General features: G+C 42.2%; 1 protein-coding gene across 2 annotated transcripts in view; it reads right to left on the reverse strand.

Annotated features, from left to right (window-relative positions):
* Positions 1 to 20064, reverse strand: part of cemip (cell migration inducing hyaluronidase 1) — a 263696-nt gene that overhangs the window by 128568 nt on the left and 115064 nt on the right. The window contains exon 2 of one of the 2 annotated variants that reach the window (XM_085772496.1): positions 18638 to 18835. In XM_085772496.1, the coding sequence (XP_085628622.1) occupies positions 18638 to 18755 (118 nt within the window). In that variant the 5' untranslated portion in view covers positions 18756 to 18835. Of the gene's footprint in view, positions 1 to 8046; positions 8081 to 18637; positions 18836 to 20064 lie in introns of those variants that run through there. The other variant, XM_085772504.1, reaches the window with a different exon arrangement.

The raw sequence follows: 20064 nt of genomic DNA on the forward strand, positions 1-20064 counted from the left end.
TATTTTTATATATTTTCTGTTGGTACCTCATATGGCATCTATTAATGTACATAATAGTAATATGGTGATACATATGGCAGCGTCACTCTTGACATAAGGACATATATATATTCTGTATGAGCGACAGGTTTGCATCAGTGCATGCATTAGAGGCTGAGGGTGTCTTTCTTGTTTCATTTCATGCAAACATTCATTTCCCAGAAAGAAATTCTAGAGGCAGGGAGAGTCCTAGCAGTGCAGGACACACCCACATTTGTATGTATGTATACATACAGCATACACACAGCAACCTGTCATCTTTGATTCAGAACAAGCACCCAGTTTTCTTTTTTTTGAGTAATTGTGGGAAACAGTGTCATTTAAAAACACAAGACGCATCAGAAAATCTCCATTAAACCAGTTGTAACATGCAGCAGCATTAGTTCCTCAGCCGTCTAAGCCAAGAAGATTTGTTTTCATTCCCCTGCACCTCCCTCCCCATCCTCCTCCTCCCTTACTGCCTAAATGGGGATAAAACAGCACACAGTGCTATTAGATGGCTCAGCCAAGAGGAGAGTGACAAGTGATAAACCCATTTGGTTTGTGTCTGTTATTATCAGGGTGGCACCGAGACAATGTGTGTTACCGTCCAGTCGGCCCAATAAAGTTTCAGGCTGTTGCTCACTCGTGTGTGTGTGGCAGTTACCTCATCTCCCTGCCAGCTAATGGATCCATCAGTGGCCCTGACTGGCCGGGAACCTGAACTGTGCAGCAGATTTCCCAGAGGCCTAACACAGATTGATCGGTGGTGACGAGCAGTCAGCTGTGGTGACTGGTGTTGGCGCTCTGGGGGCGTCTGCAGAGATGTTTGCAGCCTGAGACACCATTCTACGGTGGCCCAGAGAGCTCACTTCAATTTTCAGGAAAACACATGCAAATAGACAAATGGTTCTACAATCTCAGAAAACATCTTCATCAAATTGACAGCGAACATGCTGCAAATCTCACAACACAATGGAAGTGTTTCTGAGGACAAAAAGTGTGGGACCAGGCTGACGGGTTTATTACAGCATCGATATCACATGATTCAGATATTATTGGAAGTATGTACTGTATTGTATGTGATAGTGAAACGTTGCACTGATGTGATCTTATTGTGCTACATCCAGGCCCTTCACTTTTGAAGATGTTTGTCTGAATTGACATTTGTGTCTTTGCATCTGTTTATTTAAAGGGACATTGTGTAACTTCTCCTGTTATCTATTCACGGAAATCGATTATTTGGTTCAAAAGTATGTTTTTCATTAACCAGTAACCCCCCCCATCAACAAACTGAAGTGTTCCTTTCAGCTCTGAATTAGTCGTTCATATCATTCATATCTACATGGAGCGGGTAAGCTCGGTGCTGGCTGCCGTGTCGTGTCGCCATGTTTTTACGTTCAGTGGCAGCGTGACGGTAGGAAACCACGGAAACTCAGCGGAGACACCGGAGCTGTCGGCTCAGGTCGAGGTGGTGTCTGTGCAAAGTCACCGCGGTAACGCAGTGAGGAGGAATTGAGCGTTACACTGATGCTGCATTCACCTGCAGTCAGGCAGACGGCCGTCGGTAACAAATCAGATGTCATTTTAGTCACAGAAGTCGAGAGAAAGCCGGTAAAACGTGGGTCAGGTAAATAATACGGCATCGCCATGACAACATATTGTCACGTGTATTGTTTTGCTCCGTGCTGACAGACCACTTGTTTACATAGAGGCTTGTTTATGCAGTTACGTGCAGCGGCTGTTGTCCGTCTGCCGTCTGCCCAATTTCACATGAATGCAGCATGAAAAATACGATTGAGTTGCTTGCGATATACAACCGCAATGCTGGATGGAGTAATGTAAATTGCAGAGCATTGAGCTTTCAGGGCCCCCATATTTTTGCTAAATCAATGCAAAAAATGTAGTTTTGTTTGTTTACAGTTACACTATTGAATTACATTATGATGTCACAGTGAAGCCGACCATTTTTCATCTCTTTTAAAGGGATACTTCACCCAAAATGGATAATTCACCAATTTTCTACTCACCGTCATGCCAAGGAAGGGTTTGGAGAACTTTCAGAGTCATCAAAACTCTTTTAGAGTTCCAGGGGGGTCCGGCTGGCAACGGATTTTCATATAATGGCGGCAGATTGTGCTCATTTTTGAATCGTCCAAAAACACACACTATGAAACATCCAGATACTTCATACAGATACTACCTCCATACTGCTCATCTGTACTGACCCAAGTGTCCTGAAGCCGCCACATGAAAAATTACTTTGATTTCTGTTTTTAGCATTGTTATAGTAGTAGCTCCCAGTGGATCTGTTGATGTTTGTGCGCATGCACGAGATTTGTCGGAGATGTGCCATTCACTTCCGAAGTCTCTGGAACTACGAAGTTCTTCTTTCCGTCTCTGCTTCTATAAATGGCCAGGAGTAGGGCAGGCTACTCTGGAGTTCTTCTGTTTGTTCATCTTGGTAAACCATGGATGTGAACAGGGAAGAACATGTCGCAGCAACAGAGCTACTGGGAGCTACTACTACAACAAGGCTTCAGGACACTTGGGTCAGTACGGAGCAGTATGGAGGTATTTGGATGTTTCATATTGTGAATTTTGGACAATTCAAAAGTGACACTATCCGCTGCCATTATATGAAAATCCGTTGCCAGCCGTACTGCCCCTGGAACTCCAAAAGCGTTTTGATAACTCCAAAAGTTCTCTCAACACTTCATTGGCATGACAGTGAGTAGAAAATTGGTGAATTATCGATTTGCGTATCCCTTTAATACCTATCTTGTGTCATGATTAGTGAATTGACCTTTGACCTCCAAAATCTTAACACTTCACCTGAGTCCACCTGAATTTTAACAAATTCCTTCAAGTTGGGACTGAGGCAGCACAGTCAAGAGGCCAAAACTGTGTTTAATGAGGTGACTGTGGTCTTGACCTTTGACCTTTGATAACCAAATTCTAATCAGTTCATCCTTAAGTGTAATTTTCTGCCTTTTTTCAAAGCTGGTAAAAAAAAAAGTTGAATATGGACATATTAACATTGAAGAGCTCAATCAGGTGAACCCAATTAAAAAGTATGAATTTTGTATGAAAATGTTGAGACAATATTTATTTTACAGTTTGCTTCATTTAGTTGTGCCAACAACTGGATCTCTGTCACATGTTTTACATTTAAGTCACTCAAGTCTCTACTTGTGCATCTGTCTTGTCTAATTTTTGTCCGTCTCCTTTATTTCAACAGACAGAAATAAGTAATGTTTCCACCTCCTTCAAGCACTGAAGGATATTAACATGGAAATGCTTACACCATAAAACCATAAAACCTGACATAGAGTGTACAGTAAAAAGCTCCTCATCAGCAGCTGTTCTCTCTCACACACACACACACACACACCCCTGAGTGAGCGACGGTCCTTGGAGATCTGTGTCTGCCGGTTGCTGCCATGTTTGACAGCTGTGGGTGAAACTGCTGATTCTCACAAAATTCTTTTCTTAATCCAACAACACGACCTGCGGGTGAACTCCATCAGAAAACCACCAGCCCAGGTGAGTCAGACACCGAAAACAAATCAGGGGAAATTATGCTTTCAAAAGCATTTTGTCTTCTCACAGCTGTAAATACAGGTGAGGACGGGATAATAACAGAGTCTGTAACCACCTTTCAGAGATTTACTGCTTTGTTCAGGTTGAAACACAAGTGAGTGTGAGATCATGTGATGATACAGTATTTGTGCACAAAGAGTGTGGTGAGACCTCTTCTCACAAGTGATGAAGGAATACCAACAATGGCTTGAATAAGAGAAATAAAAGAGCAGCTGTGCATGCAGGTTCTATTCTGGAGGTAGTTTCCAGTACAGGATATTACCGCCTTTATAGAGACTTATAGACCGATCCGTTCATCTTAAAACATTTATTGATTGAAATATAGAGCCCCAAGGTAGTGCTGCTCTTCTGTCCAGTACAAACAAGAAGATTCACTTTATATTCAAACAAACTGTGGCTGCCAAGGTTGCGATCTTCCAAAAGGAATTATATCAGCCAGCGGTAAATCTCTTAAAGCAATACTTACCGATCTGGCATTTCACTCAGCACAGCACAAACATTTGAAAATCAACAGCTCCACCTCCCTCACAAGTCCCACCCACCTGTCCCTCCTGCCGCATCTCCACGAGCCCCCTCCCTCCCTGCTGCATGCGTTGGCATGGCAACGGTAAACAGAACAGGAACGCGAGTGAAACGGGAACAACACAAACAAACACAACACCGGAGTTTTAAACCATATAAACGGACTCAGTGATGATGACTGATGAGTTTTATAATAAACTGTTGTTAGCCTACTGCTACTGGAGACGCAGGGGAAGTGATTGTTACAGATTACAGTTCTCAACGAGCCGGGCTGGCGGCCGGACCAGCGCCACCTGATGGGCTGGTTCAGGGCCAAAATAAATCCAGACCGAGCCGAGTCGAGCCGCGCCGGTCCGGAGTTCCACCAGGTCCAGACCGCTGAGAACTCACAGAGCTAACAGTAGCCTAGCCGTTAGCACGGAGCTAACAGTAGCCTAGCCGTTAGCACTGGATGCTTTATAGACACATGTGACTTCCTGTGTTTACGTATCACTCGGGGCTGCTCACTATCAACGTTACAATATCAGACATGAAACTCCACGACCAGCTGCAGCTGCAGTTATTGGTCTTTTAAAAAACTATTTATTTCCAAAAACCTTCTTTCTTGTGTGTGTTGTGACTCTAGTCTCCTCTGCTCATGTCCTGCTACTGCTCTGTCAATAAGCATTCTTCCTGGTCGGGAGGGGGGAAAGGAGGAGAGGGGTGCACAAAGTGATTACATATTAAGTAGGTTCGGTCGCTCGTCAAATCTTATTAATCGGACCGAATAATATTATTGGTCAGACTTTTCTCAGAATTATATGAGAATGAAAAAATGATGAGTTTTTAACCCTGTTGGGTTTCTCTTACATTTTAATGTATCATCAGATTATTAATAGCATTTTAACTTAGACAAAGAAATGTACAAAAGTTCCAGAAAGGTAAGTATTGCTTTAAAGGGACAACAAGGAGTTTCTATTTGGTTATAAAAAAGTCTCATGTTAATGTGGATGAATCTCCGCTACCCACACTTGTTAATGGGCCCATTTTTGAAAAATATATCGTTTGGTCTCTATCGTTATTTTGTTATTATTAGTGGTGGTGGAAATGCTGGTCGAGCCGACCAGCGTTTCTTTACTTTCGGTTTCATGGCAAGTCATGAGAATAACACAGCCGAACTGCCATTTATGGTCGGAACTACGACGGTATCTGATCATCTTCGAACCTCCGACTTTAATTCTTGATGAATGAAAACATGAGTCTGTCTTGCGCCGGTCAAAGAATTTCATGGTGTGCGCGGAGGCTCATAAATGTAGTGTGAAAACGCTTCGCTTTTCCAAAACTCCTTGTTGTCCCTTTAAGAGCTTCAGGTAATTTTATCGGCTTGCTTGGAACAACGACGGAGGTTGGCTGGCCGATCATCTCAGGAGACCGGCTGCTGCCTCTGAGACGACCGATCTTGACACCTCCGAAAATATCGGAGCAAATTTCCAAAAAGGCGTTATTTGGATAAACTGACCACGGATTGGGGATCTAAACGGTTACTTTATCACCTGAAAAAATATGAAAACTTCATAAAGTGACCTATTAACATCTCTACAGTGGGAAATAAAACAGCTTTTAGCGGCACAGGATATTCTGTGCATGCCACGCATTGATGATGCAATGACATAGTGGCGGTTCTCGACCAATCAATGGTCTGCAATGTTTGCACGTGACCTTTTAGTACTTCTTTACTCATTTTGGATCCTGGGCCAAGGTGGTACCAGAAAAGTAGTACCAGGTACCAGATTCTAGGTACTTTTACTTAATGGAAACTCAAAAAGGGCGATTAGAGTAGAGTCGAGTCAAGTGGGAACCATGTAGTGGAAAATTAGTTGATGAGGTTTTTTTTTGTTTGTTTTGCATTTCTTTGCATTATTAATTGTGTCCACTAGGTGGAGCCAGAAACCACACAGACGAGCACAGTGTGCGACTGTATGTAGAGCTACCCGTGACGGACTGGCCATAGGGCAATATGGGAAAACGCCTATACAGCCGTGTTGTTACTGAAAAAGAAGGAAAAATTCAACAACAATCTAATATAGGATGGTTTTGGTGATCAACGCGTTTTCTCACAATCATTGAATAATTATTGATATGACGGGTGGAAAAGAGTGGAGTGGAAAAAATGGGGAAAAGAAACTTACTGGCTGAAGGTGAAAAATTCTAGAAAATGGGCCTATTAGAGTGTGTGGTTGTGTTGATGTTTATGTTTGTGTTGGTTCTGGTTCTGGATGCCCGGAGAATAAAGTGTGGCCTCTTTGTCAAAGGGCCTCTTTTTGGTGCCAGTCCATCACTGCAGACCACACAATGAAAATACCATGTGGATCAAACAACTGTCACTCAAGAGTTGTCTGTAAGTGTGACCCAGATGTGATGACTGTGAGACAGTCATCAAAGGAGACTGGACAGTTTATAACAGAATTAAAGCTATTTCCTGTCTCAAACTTCACCTCCCGCTATGAACCACGCCTTCATCTGAAAACTCACAACTTACACAACATTTCATCAGCACCGGGAGAAGGGCTTTCTGGGTAAGTTTGAGAAAGAAAGAAAGAAAGAAAGAAAGAAGTACGATAGATAGATAGATAGATAGATAGATAGATAGATAGATAGATAGATAGATAGATAGATAGATAGATAGATAGATAGATAGATAGATAGATAGAAAAAAGAAAGATAGCTAGGTAGAAAGAAAGAAAGATAGCTAGATAGAAAGAAAGAACGAAAAAAGAAAGAAAGAAAGAGAACAGGTTTAGTGTGGTGAAGCTGCAGCAGTGGGACGGAGAGGAAGTGAGCTGACGATAAACGGCGTGTAAACAAAGCTGAACTTTGCTTTCCGTGCTGAAACCTGCTTAGCTCTGATATTTTTCACACGTTCTGTACTTTAAAGTTTCATATTCCTGACTTCCTGTGTGACTCTGAGGATTTTCTCCAGATTTTCTCATCACATCCTCATTTCCCTCCGACTCCGCTTTGATGTTTTCTATTGCCGTTTGCCCCATGTTTCCACACAGGGATCATTAAAGTTTTATTTAATAACACAGCAAAGCAAGTCAAACGTCACGACGCAGGCAGCAGCTTTAGATGTGCTGTTTTCAGCCACACTTGCATCACAGAGGCCTGTTGTTCAACTGGTCCAATACTTATAAGATTAAAATATCTCAATAACTACTCTGTCAAACATCAACCTCCTAAGCTGAAGCATGAAACATTGATCAGTCCTGTGGCTGCACAGGTTGCATAACTGCACGGGTCGTTTCCCAAATCTATTTCTGTTGGTAACCACAGAGATTGAGTACTCAGCTCTAAATCTGAAACACAGTAAAGAAACACACACGCTCACACTCTCCCGTGTAGACACAGTGAGTGGATATAGTGTTAGATGGATATGGATATCGAAGTTTATATTCAGACTGCATGATATCGGCCCAACAACGGCCCAGTTCAACAGATATGTGGATGTCAGGTACGACAGGTGTGTGATCTTTTTCCTGTGTGCTGACTGATGGTGGAAGACATCTAATTCTGTGGCTTGAAAGCCTGGCAAGGCGTGAACAGAGGCATCAGAGAACTGTCTTCCTCCATGATCAGTGTGTCTGCACCTCTGTAGGACGACTCCTACAACAGTCGTGGGAGTTCCTGGTAAAGAGAGGGGGGTAGGAACTTTACAGGAACCGTTCTCTCAGTAGGCACTCGGCCACTGCAGACCAGCACCCGCCAGACTATTGATGACATGAAGTTTCACTTTTCATTCAAACAAACTCATCAACAACTAAACAAACATCAAAGAGACCAACATTTATCTCCTAAAAATAATTAAACCAGCCGTCGGTATACCTCTAAAGACCTGCGGGTCAGTTAATCAGCTCTCTGTCTTACCCCGAGGTGATGACGCAGTTCAACCGGCCGACCGGCTCCGCAGACCGGGCTGCTGCCTCTCTTAATAATACATTTAAGATAAACTGGATTAAACAATATCTAAAAAATCCAACCTCTATCTGGAACTTTATCTCTCATCATGTCTTTTCCCATTTGGGTGGCCTTAAGTTCATTCTGCTTTGTAATTATAATATTCAAAAAATCCCACTTAAACTGTCCAACTTTCATCAGCAGGTACTTTTAGCATGGGCGCTGATTTACAAACATAATTTTTCCCCACATAAATGCTATATTTGGAATAACTGTAATATCTTGTACAAGAATAAGTCACTATTTTATGATAAATGGTTCAACAATGGGATTCTTTTAGTGAGTCAATTGTTTAATTGTAGGGGATTTTTGTACAGTTACTCTGAATTTCTCGCCCGTTATAATTTACCTGTAACTCCAAAAGAATTCGCTGTAATCTTTGATGCAATCCCATCTGGTCTGTGTATATTATTTAAGAATGCTGACCACTCTCCACCCTTGTCGTTGTCACCTTCTGATCCATTAGAAACCCCATTAGGTAAATTTTGCTTTTCTTTTAATAAACGTATGAATTCCAAGGTAAGAGCCCTGTTTCAGGGGGATTTGGTTTCTGCTCCTGCAGCAACATTTTACTGGAGCAATTTTGTTAGTAATATTAACTGGAAAAAAGTTTGGTCGTTACCACAAAAGTTTCTTCTAACTAATAAGGTAAAGGAAGTTTCATTTAAACTGATACATAGATTCTATCCAGTCAAGCATTTCTTACAAAAATTGAAGAATGATATTGATGTAAAATGCTCCTTCTGTGAAGCTCTTCCTGAAACATGTTCTCATTTATTTTGGTACTGTGAATTTACTCATGATCTGTGGAATGAGATTAATAGATTTATAGCTGCCTGTATTTTCCCAGACCTTGTCTTATACTATAAAAATGTTTTATTTGGTTGTTATGAACACAGCTGTAAAAATGAGGATGCTTTTTTTCTTATTGATCTGATTTTACTGTTAGCTAAATTTCACATTCACAAATGTAAATTCACAAGCAAAAAACCTAACTTCACTGTGTTTATGAAAGAAATGGAACAGTATATTTCAACAATTTCCCCCTCACAGAACAAAAAAGCGATCAAAACTCTGAGTGTATGCTGTTCTTTTAAGGTATTTACGTAATCTGATAACTTATTCTCGCACCTCTTTATTTTATTACTATTTATTTACTTTTATTGCTGCTAATATTATTTGTATTTTTCTCTCTCTCTCCTTTTTTTCTTTTTTTTCCTTCACCTCTCATCTCTTTGTTAATGTTTTGTTCTCTCGGTGTTGTGTTGATGTTTACACCAGCAACAACGTATTGTATGGTATTTGCATTTGTATGTGCTGGTCACTTTCAATAAAGTTTTTTGAAAAAAAAAAAAAAAAAAAAAAAAAGACCGGGCTGCTGCCTCTGATGCCCCGCTACAGCGGTCGCTGCTCCGCAGGTGGAGGCGGAGCTCCACTGCTCCGACGGAGCAAACCTCCAAACAGGCGTCATGTGGATAAACTAACCACATATTGGGAATTTAAACGATTACTTACTCGCATGAAAAAATATTAAACCTAAGTGAAGAATAACAGCGCTACAGCGGGTAGGCTACTTGCCTGGTTTGCCTGCACACGTCACCAAAGGTTATGGTCATAGGTTATGGTTCAGCTGCCACCGGAAGTAAACAATTTTTTTTAACGCATTACATGTTTAAAATTAATTGCCGAAATTAACGCGTTAACTTTGACAACACTACTTATAATATTTCGATTTCCCTTCTTTAAGTTTTATATTGAGTTGGTAAAACCTCAGTGTGTCGAAAATGTTACAGAACAGATTTTTGTTGGAATGCCCTCTAGTGGACGCTGGATGTAATTATAAGCTAAACTAACCGTCATTGTCACCTTGTCACCATGACCCCCTTGCTCCTTGCACTTTTGTTTTAACCTCTACTGTAACATGGCCCTATTTATTATAATGTAATATTGTAATGTATTTTGTATTTTATAATGTTGACGACGTGTGCTGCTGCCCTCTTGGCCAGGTCAACCTTGAAAATGATATCTCGATCTCAACGGGTCTTTTACCTGGTTAAATAAAGGCTAAATAAAAAAATAAAAAACATTAAAAATTCAAATATAGCCTAATTTGGATATTTAACACCAGAAGCAAGAAAGAAAATTCGAATCTGATTTGGGGGGAAGATTGACAGCCCTAGATAAGAACAAAATGTCCATGAATCTACACAGAAACATCCCATAGTATCAGCTCCTCCGTCATCACAGTGCTGCAGCTCATTGACACTTGGCTCTGTTACCAAGTCTCCAATAGAAAGCCGGTCTGTGTCAAGCTGAGATGCTTGTGTGGTTGTGATTAGAAAGATTTGCTCACAGCTTGAAAAGCCTCTGTTTGCAATCACATTAAACACTGCAGCGCAATGAAGCAATGGGAGGGGAGCAGGGATTTGTTATCAGTTTATAGTTTATCTTTCTAAAGTCACAGTGACAACACTGAAGCTCCGGGTCCGCACGGGACCTTGGAGTAAAATTCACTGACTAACAGCAACAAAGGAATAAGGCAAGAGGACTGGGTGAATAAGGCACATTCAAGGTGCGCACAGTGAGTAACAAACACACAGCAGAGCCAGGATCACTTTGGCCTCTAGCAGCTTGTTTGCATGGAGGTAAGAAAAGGAATAACTCTACTCTGTTCATATGACAGGGGAAAGCATGTGTCCTTTCTGTGTCCACAGGCAGGAACACAAAGTGTGTGTGTGGCTGCTCTGGAGCTGCTGGTTCACTGACAGCTTTTCATCCAGAGAGGGAACTGTCATGGGGTTAGAGTCCTGCATGTGTTCAATGAAGGTTCTCAAAGACGAACCAGTTTCTTTTTTTTTTCATAAACACTAATACAGTAAATGCTATAACACAACTTATATCTATGCACTGTTGACTTTTTAAATATTTAACCAACACCTCATTATTTCTCTGACCTTATTCAAGCGCTTTGAGTTACCTAAACATAATTATAAGAATTTTAATCATGCTTGAGCTGCCCTGAGCAGATACTGTGGTAAAAACAAATGAGATCCATAATCAGCGAGCCCAATTATGCTTGTTTCAAATTCATTGTTGCAACTGAGCAGCGTATAAACAACTTTGGATGAATGGAGGTTGGAACCAGTTTTTTCCCCCTGTTCTCTGCACATCACATGTCCTGCATTGGATGAGTCTGATGATATTTCACACACAACTTTAAAAACAACAAAACAACTGTAAAAAAAAAATAAAATAAAATAAACAAATGTACTGTTTTTTTTTGTTTTTGATTTCATTTGGATTCAGAAATATAAAAGTGATTTATACTTTTCATCACAATAAAAATGGCTTCTGTTCATTCTGTGAGAGGCAGCTGAGACGATCCTTCCTGTTTACACTCAGAGGATTAAACCCCTCCCACATGAATAATTCAGTGGCTCAGGTCAGCCTTGGTGGACGGTTAAATATTTAATTGTTCTTATGTCAGTAAATGATTGGATGACTGAACCTTCACAGTGACTCATTCTGTCTAACTGAAAACTGGTCAGTCTGAATGAATCAGCAGCCTGGACTCACACTGACTGAATGACAGAGTCAACACTAAAAATAAACTCTGAACTTAAAGTCTGAATTTAATGGAACACTCCACCATTTTTTTGTTTTCTGCACTTGCGCTCTAAACCCTCCTCCTATATGGCTGCTGGAGGTAGACAGGTTCAACACCCTCCACTGGCGAGACTATCAGTTTTATAAGGTAGATATGCAGCACTCCTCTGCTTCGGAGTGGCTCAGGGCGTTTTACACTTTAAAGTCTGAGCCAAGGTTGGTGTTTTTGCCTCATTGTCTACATTTGACCCGGTTGTACTGGTTTCACCCTGCATTGATGCAAACACACTAGAACTGTTTATGACATACTGACATCCTGTCCTCATCACCTAGCCTACGTATGCTGCGTCTCCCTACACTTGACATTGATGGTTTGTACGATGAAGGGCCCTAATTTCTTGGCGCAACTCAGGGTGGCGCAGCGAGGCGAGCCCTGACGCAGCTGGCGAAGTGGTATTATCGTCCAGTGCAACAAGGTGCGCAGCGGATTCGGTAAATTGGTAGACTGCTGTGCGCTGAGATGGGAGTGGTCGCGCAGCAGGGGGAGGTGTCGACAGATTCGCCGTGGCGCAGTGACAATTTGTTGCCGATAGACCGCGCGGAGAGTGCGCCAAAAGCTCGCCAGCTCCAACCTGGTCTAATCTCAGCGCAAGGCGAAGCGCAGCCAGCGCAGTGGCAATTTGACTGCCCAGCGCGCAGTGCGTACACGTCACCAAGACCCCACAGGCAGATTTCCACAGTTCCAGGCACATTTAAATGCAATTAACAATAATAATAATAATAATAATCATCACAATAACCCCTATTTATTGTATCTGAATCAGCACATACACCTATATCTATATAGATTGTCCCGTCACACTGATGGCAGATCAAAGGCTTGCGTAATGGAAACTCAGCCTGACTGAATTAACACAGATGAAACCAGGTAGGGACTGAGACAGCCGTGGATGTCCCAAGAGCAGGTGTTGACACTACACACTGTGCCGTTGCAGATTATCAGCTATTTATTTATTTATTTACTTATTGATTTATTAGGGGCCAGCGCCGCATCGTCACGCGACCATAACAAATAAAACTGAAAACAAATAAACTATCATCTCTCACAGCAAACCACAATCAGCCTGGCATCATAGTCCGCGATGCCTCCGTTACGCACAGCTGTTTGTTTATGTTGTGATCTGTGCACACGTGTTTAAATATAGGTTAGATAGATAGATAGATAGACCTGGATAACATCATAACCTCCTCCCTCCCAGACTACTTTTGCATCATCAGCCCGTGAGGTCTGTTCGCGCGACCGGACACTGCCAGCTTGGACCGGACCAGAACATCAGTTTCCTCCCGTCTCACTTGCTCTGACAGATTGAGAGCTGTTGCCCAGTAAAAAAAAACAAAAAACAAAACACACACACCCCTTTTCCATTAATAAAGACACTCATATTTAGTAACCTATATTTAAACACGTGTGCACAGATCACAACATAAACAAACAGCTGTGCGTAACGGGGTCCGCCCGCTATTCAGACATCCCGCTATTCCGACATGTCACTATTTAGACATCCCGCTATTACGACATCCCTCTATCTAGACATGCCGGTAGTCCGACACTTTTTGATACCGCTATTCCGACACGTCTTTTTTATTTTTATTTTATTTTTATATTTTTACAGCTGCGATACCCAGGCGCGTCTCTCTCTCTCTTTTCTTTTCAGCATGTCTATCACTGGTTTGATGAGGGAGTAATGTTCTTAATCTCAACAACTAAACTATCAAGTCGCAAACAAAACTGACACACATGATAAACAAACAGAACTATGCTGCAGTTTGTTTGTCAAGTTAACCTGTCACCTTCAGCACCACGGACAGCGCCGCGGATGAGCCGCGGAGCTGCAGCTGTGAGCGTCTGGGCTCTGGGCTTATGGCCTGGGGCCTTATTTATCAAAACTGTAAGTAAGCAGTGTAAAACTGCTGCTACTAAATTTTTTGCTTAGGCCTACGGTGAAAAGACATCCCAAAATATTTACACCTTTTTCAGATCTATCAAACTGTGCGTGCACAACTCTGCACCTCAACTTTGATAACTGGATCCAAGAATGGTGCGCAGTTGCGCACGTGAACACACCTCCGTCCCCGGAATGCCTAGACACAACCATATGGTCAGCACGTGCATATTAATTAGCCATGTGCGCTCTGTGGAGCGACAACAAAGTGACAACGAAGACAACAGGCGGAGGGGGGGAGAGAAAGCTAGATAAATCAGGCAAAAACCTCCCAAATCTCAACAAAAGGGAGCAGAAAAAAGAATAATCTTATGTAATCTGCCCCTTTATTCCAGACAATCTTTTTTTTCTTCTTTTACCTATGTTAAAACGATGTAAAGCAGCAGGATAAACTCAGGTGACAGAATAATAACAGTCTCAGTAGCTGCAGATCAGTGTGCGCTGCTGCCTGTGTGTTTTTAAACTTGGAGGGTTTGTTTTTTCTTCTCTAATAGGCCTATATATTTGTGTATGAGAAACAGTGTCTCAGATGAAAAAATAAAAATAAATCAGAAGGACACGTCTGACTATAACGTAATCAATCAATGTCGGAAAAGCGGAATGTTTGAAAAATAGTAAAGTGCCGCTACTCCGACAATGAAAAAAAAAAATGTCGGAATAGTGGGATGCTTAAAAAATAATGTTAATGCCGCTATTCCGACAATTAGAAGTCAATGTCGAAATAGCGGCATGTCGGAATAGCAGCATGTAACCGTGCGTAACGGAGGCATCGCGGACTATGATGCCAGGCCGATTGTGGTTTGCTGTGAGAGATGATAGTTTATTTGTTTGCAGTTTTATTTGTTATGGTCGCGTGACGATGCGGCTCAATAAATCAATAAGTAAATACATAAATATAGCAGATAATCGTGTAGTGTCAACACAGCAGTAATCCATCCTCATCTTTCATCTGTGCAGCCTTTGATCTGTCATCAGTGTGACGGGACAGTCGATATAGATGTGCTGAATGTCTATGCTGTAATCTGTAGGTGCTGATTCAAATCTTCTCTTCCACGGTGAAATCAAACGTCCGCCTTGCGCGCGCGGCGGATTTAAAGGCGAGGAGAGGAGCTCATTTGATTGGTGAAGATCTGACTCGGCTGTGTCAAACCCACTCCACGCCTTCTCTCCTCCCTCTATGCCATTTGCGCCGGTGGGAGGGAAGTAGGCGGGATGCGCTCCGCTGCGTTTCGAAGGAAAATTGCAATCTGCTCCTGACCACTCCCCGTTGGCGAAGCGAAGGCGAGGCGCAGGCCTGATCCGCTCCGCCTGCACCTAGTTCACGAAATTAGAGCCCTTAGTCTCCTCAAATTAGCTGGTAGCAATGTAGGAAAACAAATGAACAACAATAATTATACTGTTAGGTATATCATTGCTACCAGCAGCATTAACATCCAACATGGAGCCTAGTTCAGATTCGGATGAACTCGTTATGTGGACGCTTTATCGTTATCGGCAGGAAAGAAGACGACTGCATCATTACTATTTCTTCTTGTTAGGCTAACCACCAGAAATTCCAAACCATCACAAAAAAAACCAAAACATTTACACTGTAAAAGTCAATGGTTTAGTTTGGTCCGGAGCAAGACCACCTCTTTTGGTCGGACCAAATTCTCGGTCTTTGGTCAGACCATGGTTCAGGAATGTTACCACAGGGGCCTATATGGATCCTAGGTGCAAGCTACATATGGGGCCCACAATTGCAGCCCAAGTGGGGCCCATATGGACCCCACGTAGTATTGCTGGCTGGGAGCAGAGCCGGCCCTCCCTATAAGCGAACTTAGCAGCTGCTTAGGGCCCCGCAGCCACTAGGGGGCCCCCAAACTTTGCTCAATCATTTGTCTAACCGTCTCTGACAACGGCAACGTGTAACCCTTGACCCAACTGGCAACAATGACCGTGACACGCATACGTAAACGTAACGCAGACTGTGGCCGTTGTCGGGTAAGGAGCGCGCACCACCCCTTCCCCTTCTCTCCCCCCTGGCCCCCTCCCTCCCTCACTCACTGAGATCGCGATTTGCGAGGAGGTGATTAGCTTTTGGACAGTGACGATGTCCAAAAGGATATATCCGTCAGGTGCGGAAAATAGGAAAAAGAAGAAGGCCGAGGATGAAAAAAAAACAAGGACAAGGTAAGGCTAATTAATGTTATGTTTACCAGATGTACGTTTAGCCGAAAATCATGTCAGTGCTTGTGTTAGCTCACTTAGCTGGCTAGCTGCTACATGTACCAGCCTGCTGCAGTTCACATGTCCTGGCTGATTTTAAGGTCTGTTTACAGTGAAAAGATAACAGCTGTTTTCCTGTGAGGGGATAAAGGACCATTTATTAATGGCTGATTAGATATGCCATGTTGCCACATCCTCATTCCCCTGTGGCTGGTTCCAGTCATACAGTTGGTAAGTTTCTTGTTTGTTGCCACAATATGTTTATCTCTGTTGGAAAATTAAATTGTGTGTACACAAGTGGCTAAAAAAATTCTACTAATCTTCTCCACAGCTCCAATGGTTACTGCTGATGATGCTGCTGACCAACCAACATCGTCTATCTTCTTCTCAACTGAAGTTTTGTTTTAAGGGTTCTCGAATTTAGCTCTACAGATAATTTAAAGAAAATAAATCTGTTCAAACTGTAATCTTTTGTAGAATCTTTTATCTTTCTGCTACATCAAAAGTAGTGATTTAATACTGCAGGTTTGGAGCCACCTATTGCCATTCACAATATTAACATTAACATTCAGACAAAAACAAAGTAGAAGAAAAAATGTGAAAAAGTGCAATTACACAGCTTTAAGTGTTTCAGTGACTCCAATTAGTAATAAAATATCTGCTCGCCATCATGTTGATAGAGGTATACAATAAAATATGCAAGGGTTGCATATGGTTAGCTGGTTTTATGAATATTTGATGGTACATATATACACTATGAGGCAGGGCCCCCAATTTTATCCTGCTTATGGCTCCCAGATGTACAGGGCCGGCCCTGGCTGGGAGCTAAATTTAAACGGAACGGAAAAGTCGGAAAGTCTGGACCAAATGAGGAAGGTGTGAAAACCCCCTTATTCTCTGTTACAGTGTTTCAGGAGATACCCTCCAGGTGGAAACCAGAGGTTTGGATCAAACAACCTGTGTAGCTGTTCTGTTCTGTTCTGGTTGGAGGACTGGTCGACTGCCTTCTACCATGTCAACACTGTGAAAATCAGTAATATGATACCCCGTCTCTGAAAGACGAGTCTGTGCATTTATTCCCTCTGGACTAGACGACTGTAATTCTCTATTCTCTATTCTCTTATCAGAACGTCCCAATAATTCAGTGAAAAGCCTCCAGCTGATTGAAAATGCTGCAGCGTCAGTTCTGACAGGAGCTGCAGAGTCCATCAGATTAACTTCTCTGCAGCAATATAATTCTAAATCCTTCTCTGCATACAAAGCCCTTAATAACTGTATATATACAACCTTATCATGCCAGTAGAACTCCTACATGTGTTTCTTAGCTTCCCTAAGAGTCAGACAGGGGGCGGAGCCTGCAGAGATCAGACTCCTCCCCTTCAGGAACCAGCTTCCTCTGGGTGCAGGTGCCTGACGCCCTCTCTACATTTAAAATCAGAGTTTCCTCTCTTCCTCGCTTGCTGACTGAAATGAGCCGTGAACCCTCCATTTGTTATGCTGCTATAAGCCGAGGCTGCTGGGGGAACTCCCATGATGCACTGAGCTGTCTCTCTCCATGCATTTATATCACACTCCTGCAAGTCATTAACTTTGTGTCTCCTGTCTCCTGTAGTTTGTGGTAAACAACACAGCAACATCATTAGTCATTTATTTATTGCATTAATTCTCTGATGATGATAATGGTGATTGTTATAATTATCACTCCTAATAGTATTAATGTTAGTATTATGCATATACGTATATGTTATCATAAATAATATTAGTATGTGAAGTATCATTCTCATTACCACGACTGTAAAAACAAGCAGTGTATACACCTGTTCTAGGTCTGGCTTTTCTCTCCCTTCTTTTCTTCTTCTTCTTCTTCCCCTTTTTCCTCTCTGTCTGTTTTCTCTTGAAAGCTTCTTCTCCTGTAGAAATGCTGCTTATGGCTGGACTGTTGAGTTTCTCTCAAACCATGTCAGGTTTTTCCTCTTTAGTTTTTTTTTTTTTGGCTTAGTATGCATATTTGCACTCGAAATACATTGTTGCAACTATCTATTTATTTTACTACATGTTTTTATCATCACCTTCTATTTATTACATGTTTCACTATATGGCCTTTTGTCTTTTGTGTATGTGCAGCATTCCCCCTCTATCCAGGACAAATTTCGCGGGAGACAAAAACATAAAACTTTGACTTAGTGATCTAAGGGCTATTTTATCCATTTTAGAACATTTACCTCTGCCTTATCATACCACATCCAACATTTACAATGCCAGTGCTTGGTATCTTTTCATCACTTGACCAAACATTTTTTTGACATACTGCATCAAGATATCAGACAATAAATAAAATGCATCAAAGAAGAGGTCAGCTTTTCAACCAACACCCACAGTCATACTGTACGTGACTTGTTTCCATGCAGCACTGCCTGGAATCAGCCACATGCTGTGATCAGACTGGTGTGATCAGAGACTGCTGAAGATTAAAGTGCCTTGAAATAATGTATCAGTATATTATATATTATTATTATATTCAATTGAATTTTTATTCATTTCTTGTTGAAATTCTTCTCACTTTCTTTCAAGGTTATACACTTAAAGAAATAATGATGGAGCCCCGTTCTCTACACAATGAGAATTACTGACGAACACATGATATTAATACATATAAAGAAAGAAGAAGATAGTTCTGCACTCACCTGTGTGTGCGCCGGGGAGCAGCAGCAGCAGCAGAGCCGCCAGGACCACGAAACACGCCTTCATCTCTCTCAACCCGCTGCTGACCGGCTTCACACTTGAGGCCTTCAAAGGTTGCATCAGAGCTCCCAGGGGGCCTCAGAACAGCTCTCAGAGCAGGGGGAGCGTCGAGTTCACGGCGGGGGGGCCACCAAAGGCACCTGGAAGATCACATTGAAATGCAGAAGACTCAGTAAGACATGTGCAGAAAGGACGAGTGTAGAGGACTCCCCGGTGAACGTGCGTGACGGGAGGTCTATCACATTTCTGGACAGCCAGGTCACACAGCACAGGAGTCCTGAACAACACTAGACCTCATTATATCTTTCTTCACAGACATTATATCAGACACACAACCGTTGCAGCATCACACAGGCAATTAATTGTTTTGAGGAGATGAGGAGATAACACAGCCGACCTTCAGTCGTCACCATATGATCAACAGCAGGGTTGTGACCTGCTCTGATGTTACCTCTCACTGCTGCACTCAGGCTACATACACACTGCTACCTTTTCATTTTATAAAACATAAAAGCTCTGTGTCCAGACTCACACACACACACACACACACACACACACACACACACACACACACACACACACACACACACACACACACACACCTAAACAGATTAGTTCTTCAAAATGAGGAACAGCAAAGAACTGCAGAAGTGACCATGTGCCTCCGCTTCACCTGACCACATGCGGTGCAGCATCAGAGTTAACTAAAGGAAACTAAACAGCGTTTCGGAGCTCTAAATCCCAGAGTACTGTGGACTGGAGATAAAATGCAGCAGAATAGATGATGTTTAAAGGGATATTTCAACATTTTGGAAAACTAGCCCATTGCCATAATCCCTATAGTCATAGCAGTAGGTTTGTTACCTTTCATTGTCGGTGCAAGCTGTTTTTAGAACGGCAAGCTGCTCAGCTAATGCTACAGAGGCATATAGTATTTCAGGGTTTCCCCCAACAAACTCATCAAATACACAATCGAACAACTCCAAAATGCTCTGGTGGACAAGTTGTGACCTGCACATTCACCACGCTATGAAATAATAACTGAATGTTACGAGATGGAGTTGTTTTAGAGGCAAATTCGTGCAAAACCACTGATGCGCGTTCCTGTTGGGGGCAGTTTTTCGGCAAGCAGTCTCTTCATTTGCCTCGAAAACAACATAGCGTGGTGAATGTGCAGGTCACAACTTGTCTACAAGAGCGTTTTGGAGTCGTTGGATTGTGTATTTGATGAGTTTGATGAGGGAAAGAAATCCCATGAGCCTTCGTAGCTTAGCTCTGAGCAGCTTGCGGCTCTGCTCCGCCGTTCTAAAAATAGCTTGCACCGTCAATTAAAGGTAACAAACCTACTCCTAAAATATAGAGATTATGA

This window comes from Trachurus japonicus, chromosome 3 (assembly GCF_045865225.1).
Source record: "Trachurus japonicus isolate A0001 chromosome 3, Traja_1.0".
Classification (NCBI taxonomy): domain Eukaryota; kingdom Metazoa; phylum Chordata; class Actinopteri; order Carangiformes; family Carangidae; genus Trachurus; species Trachurus japonicus.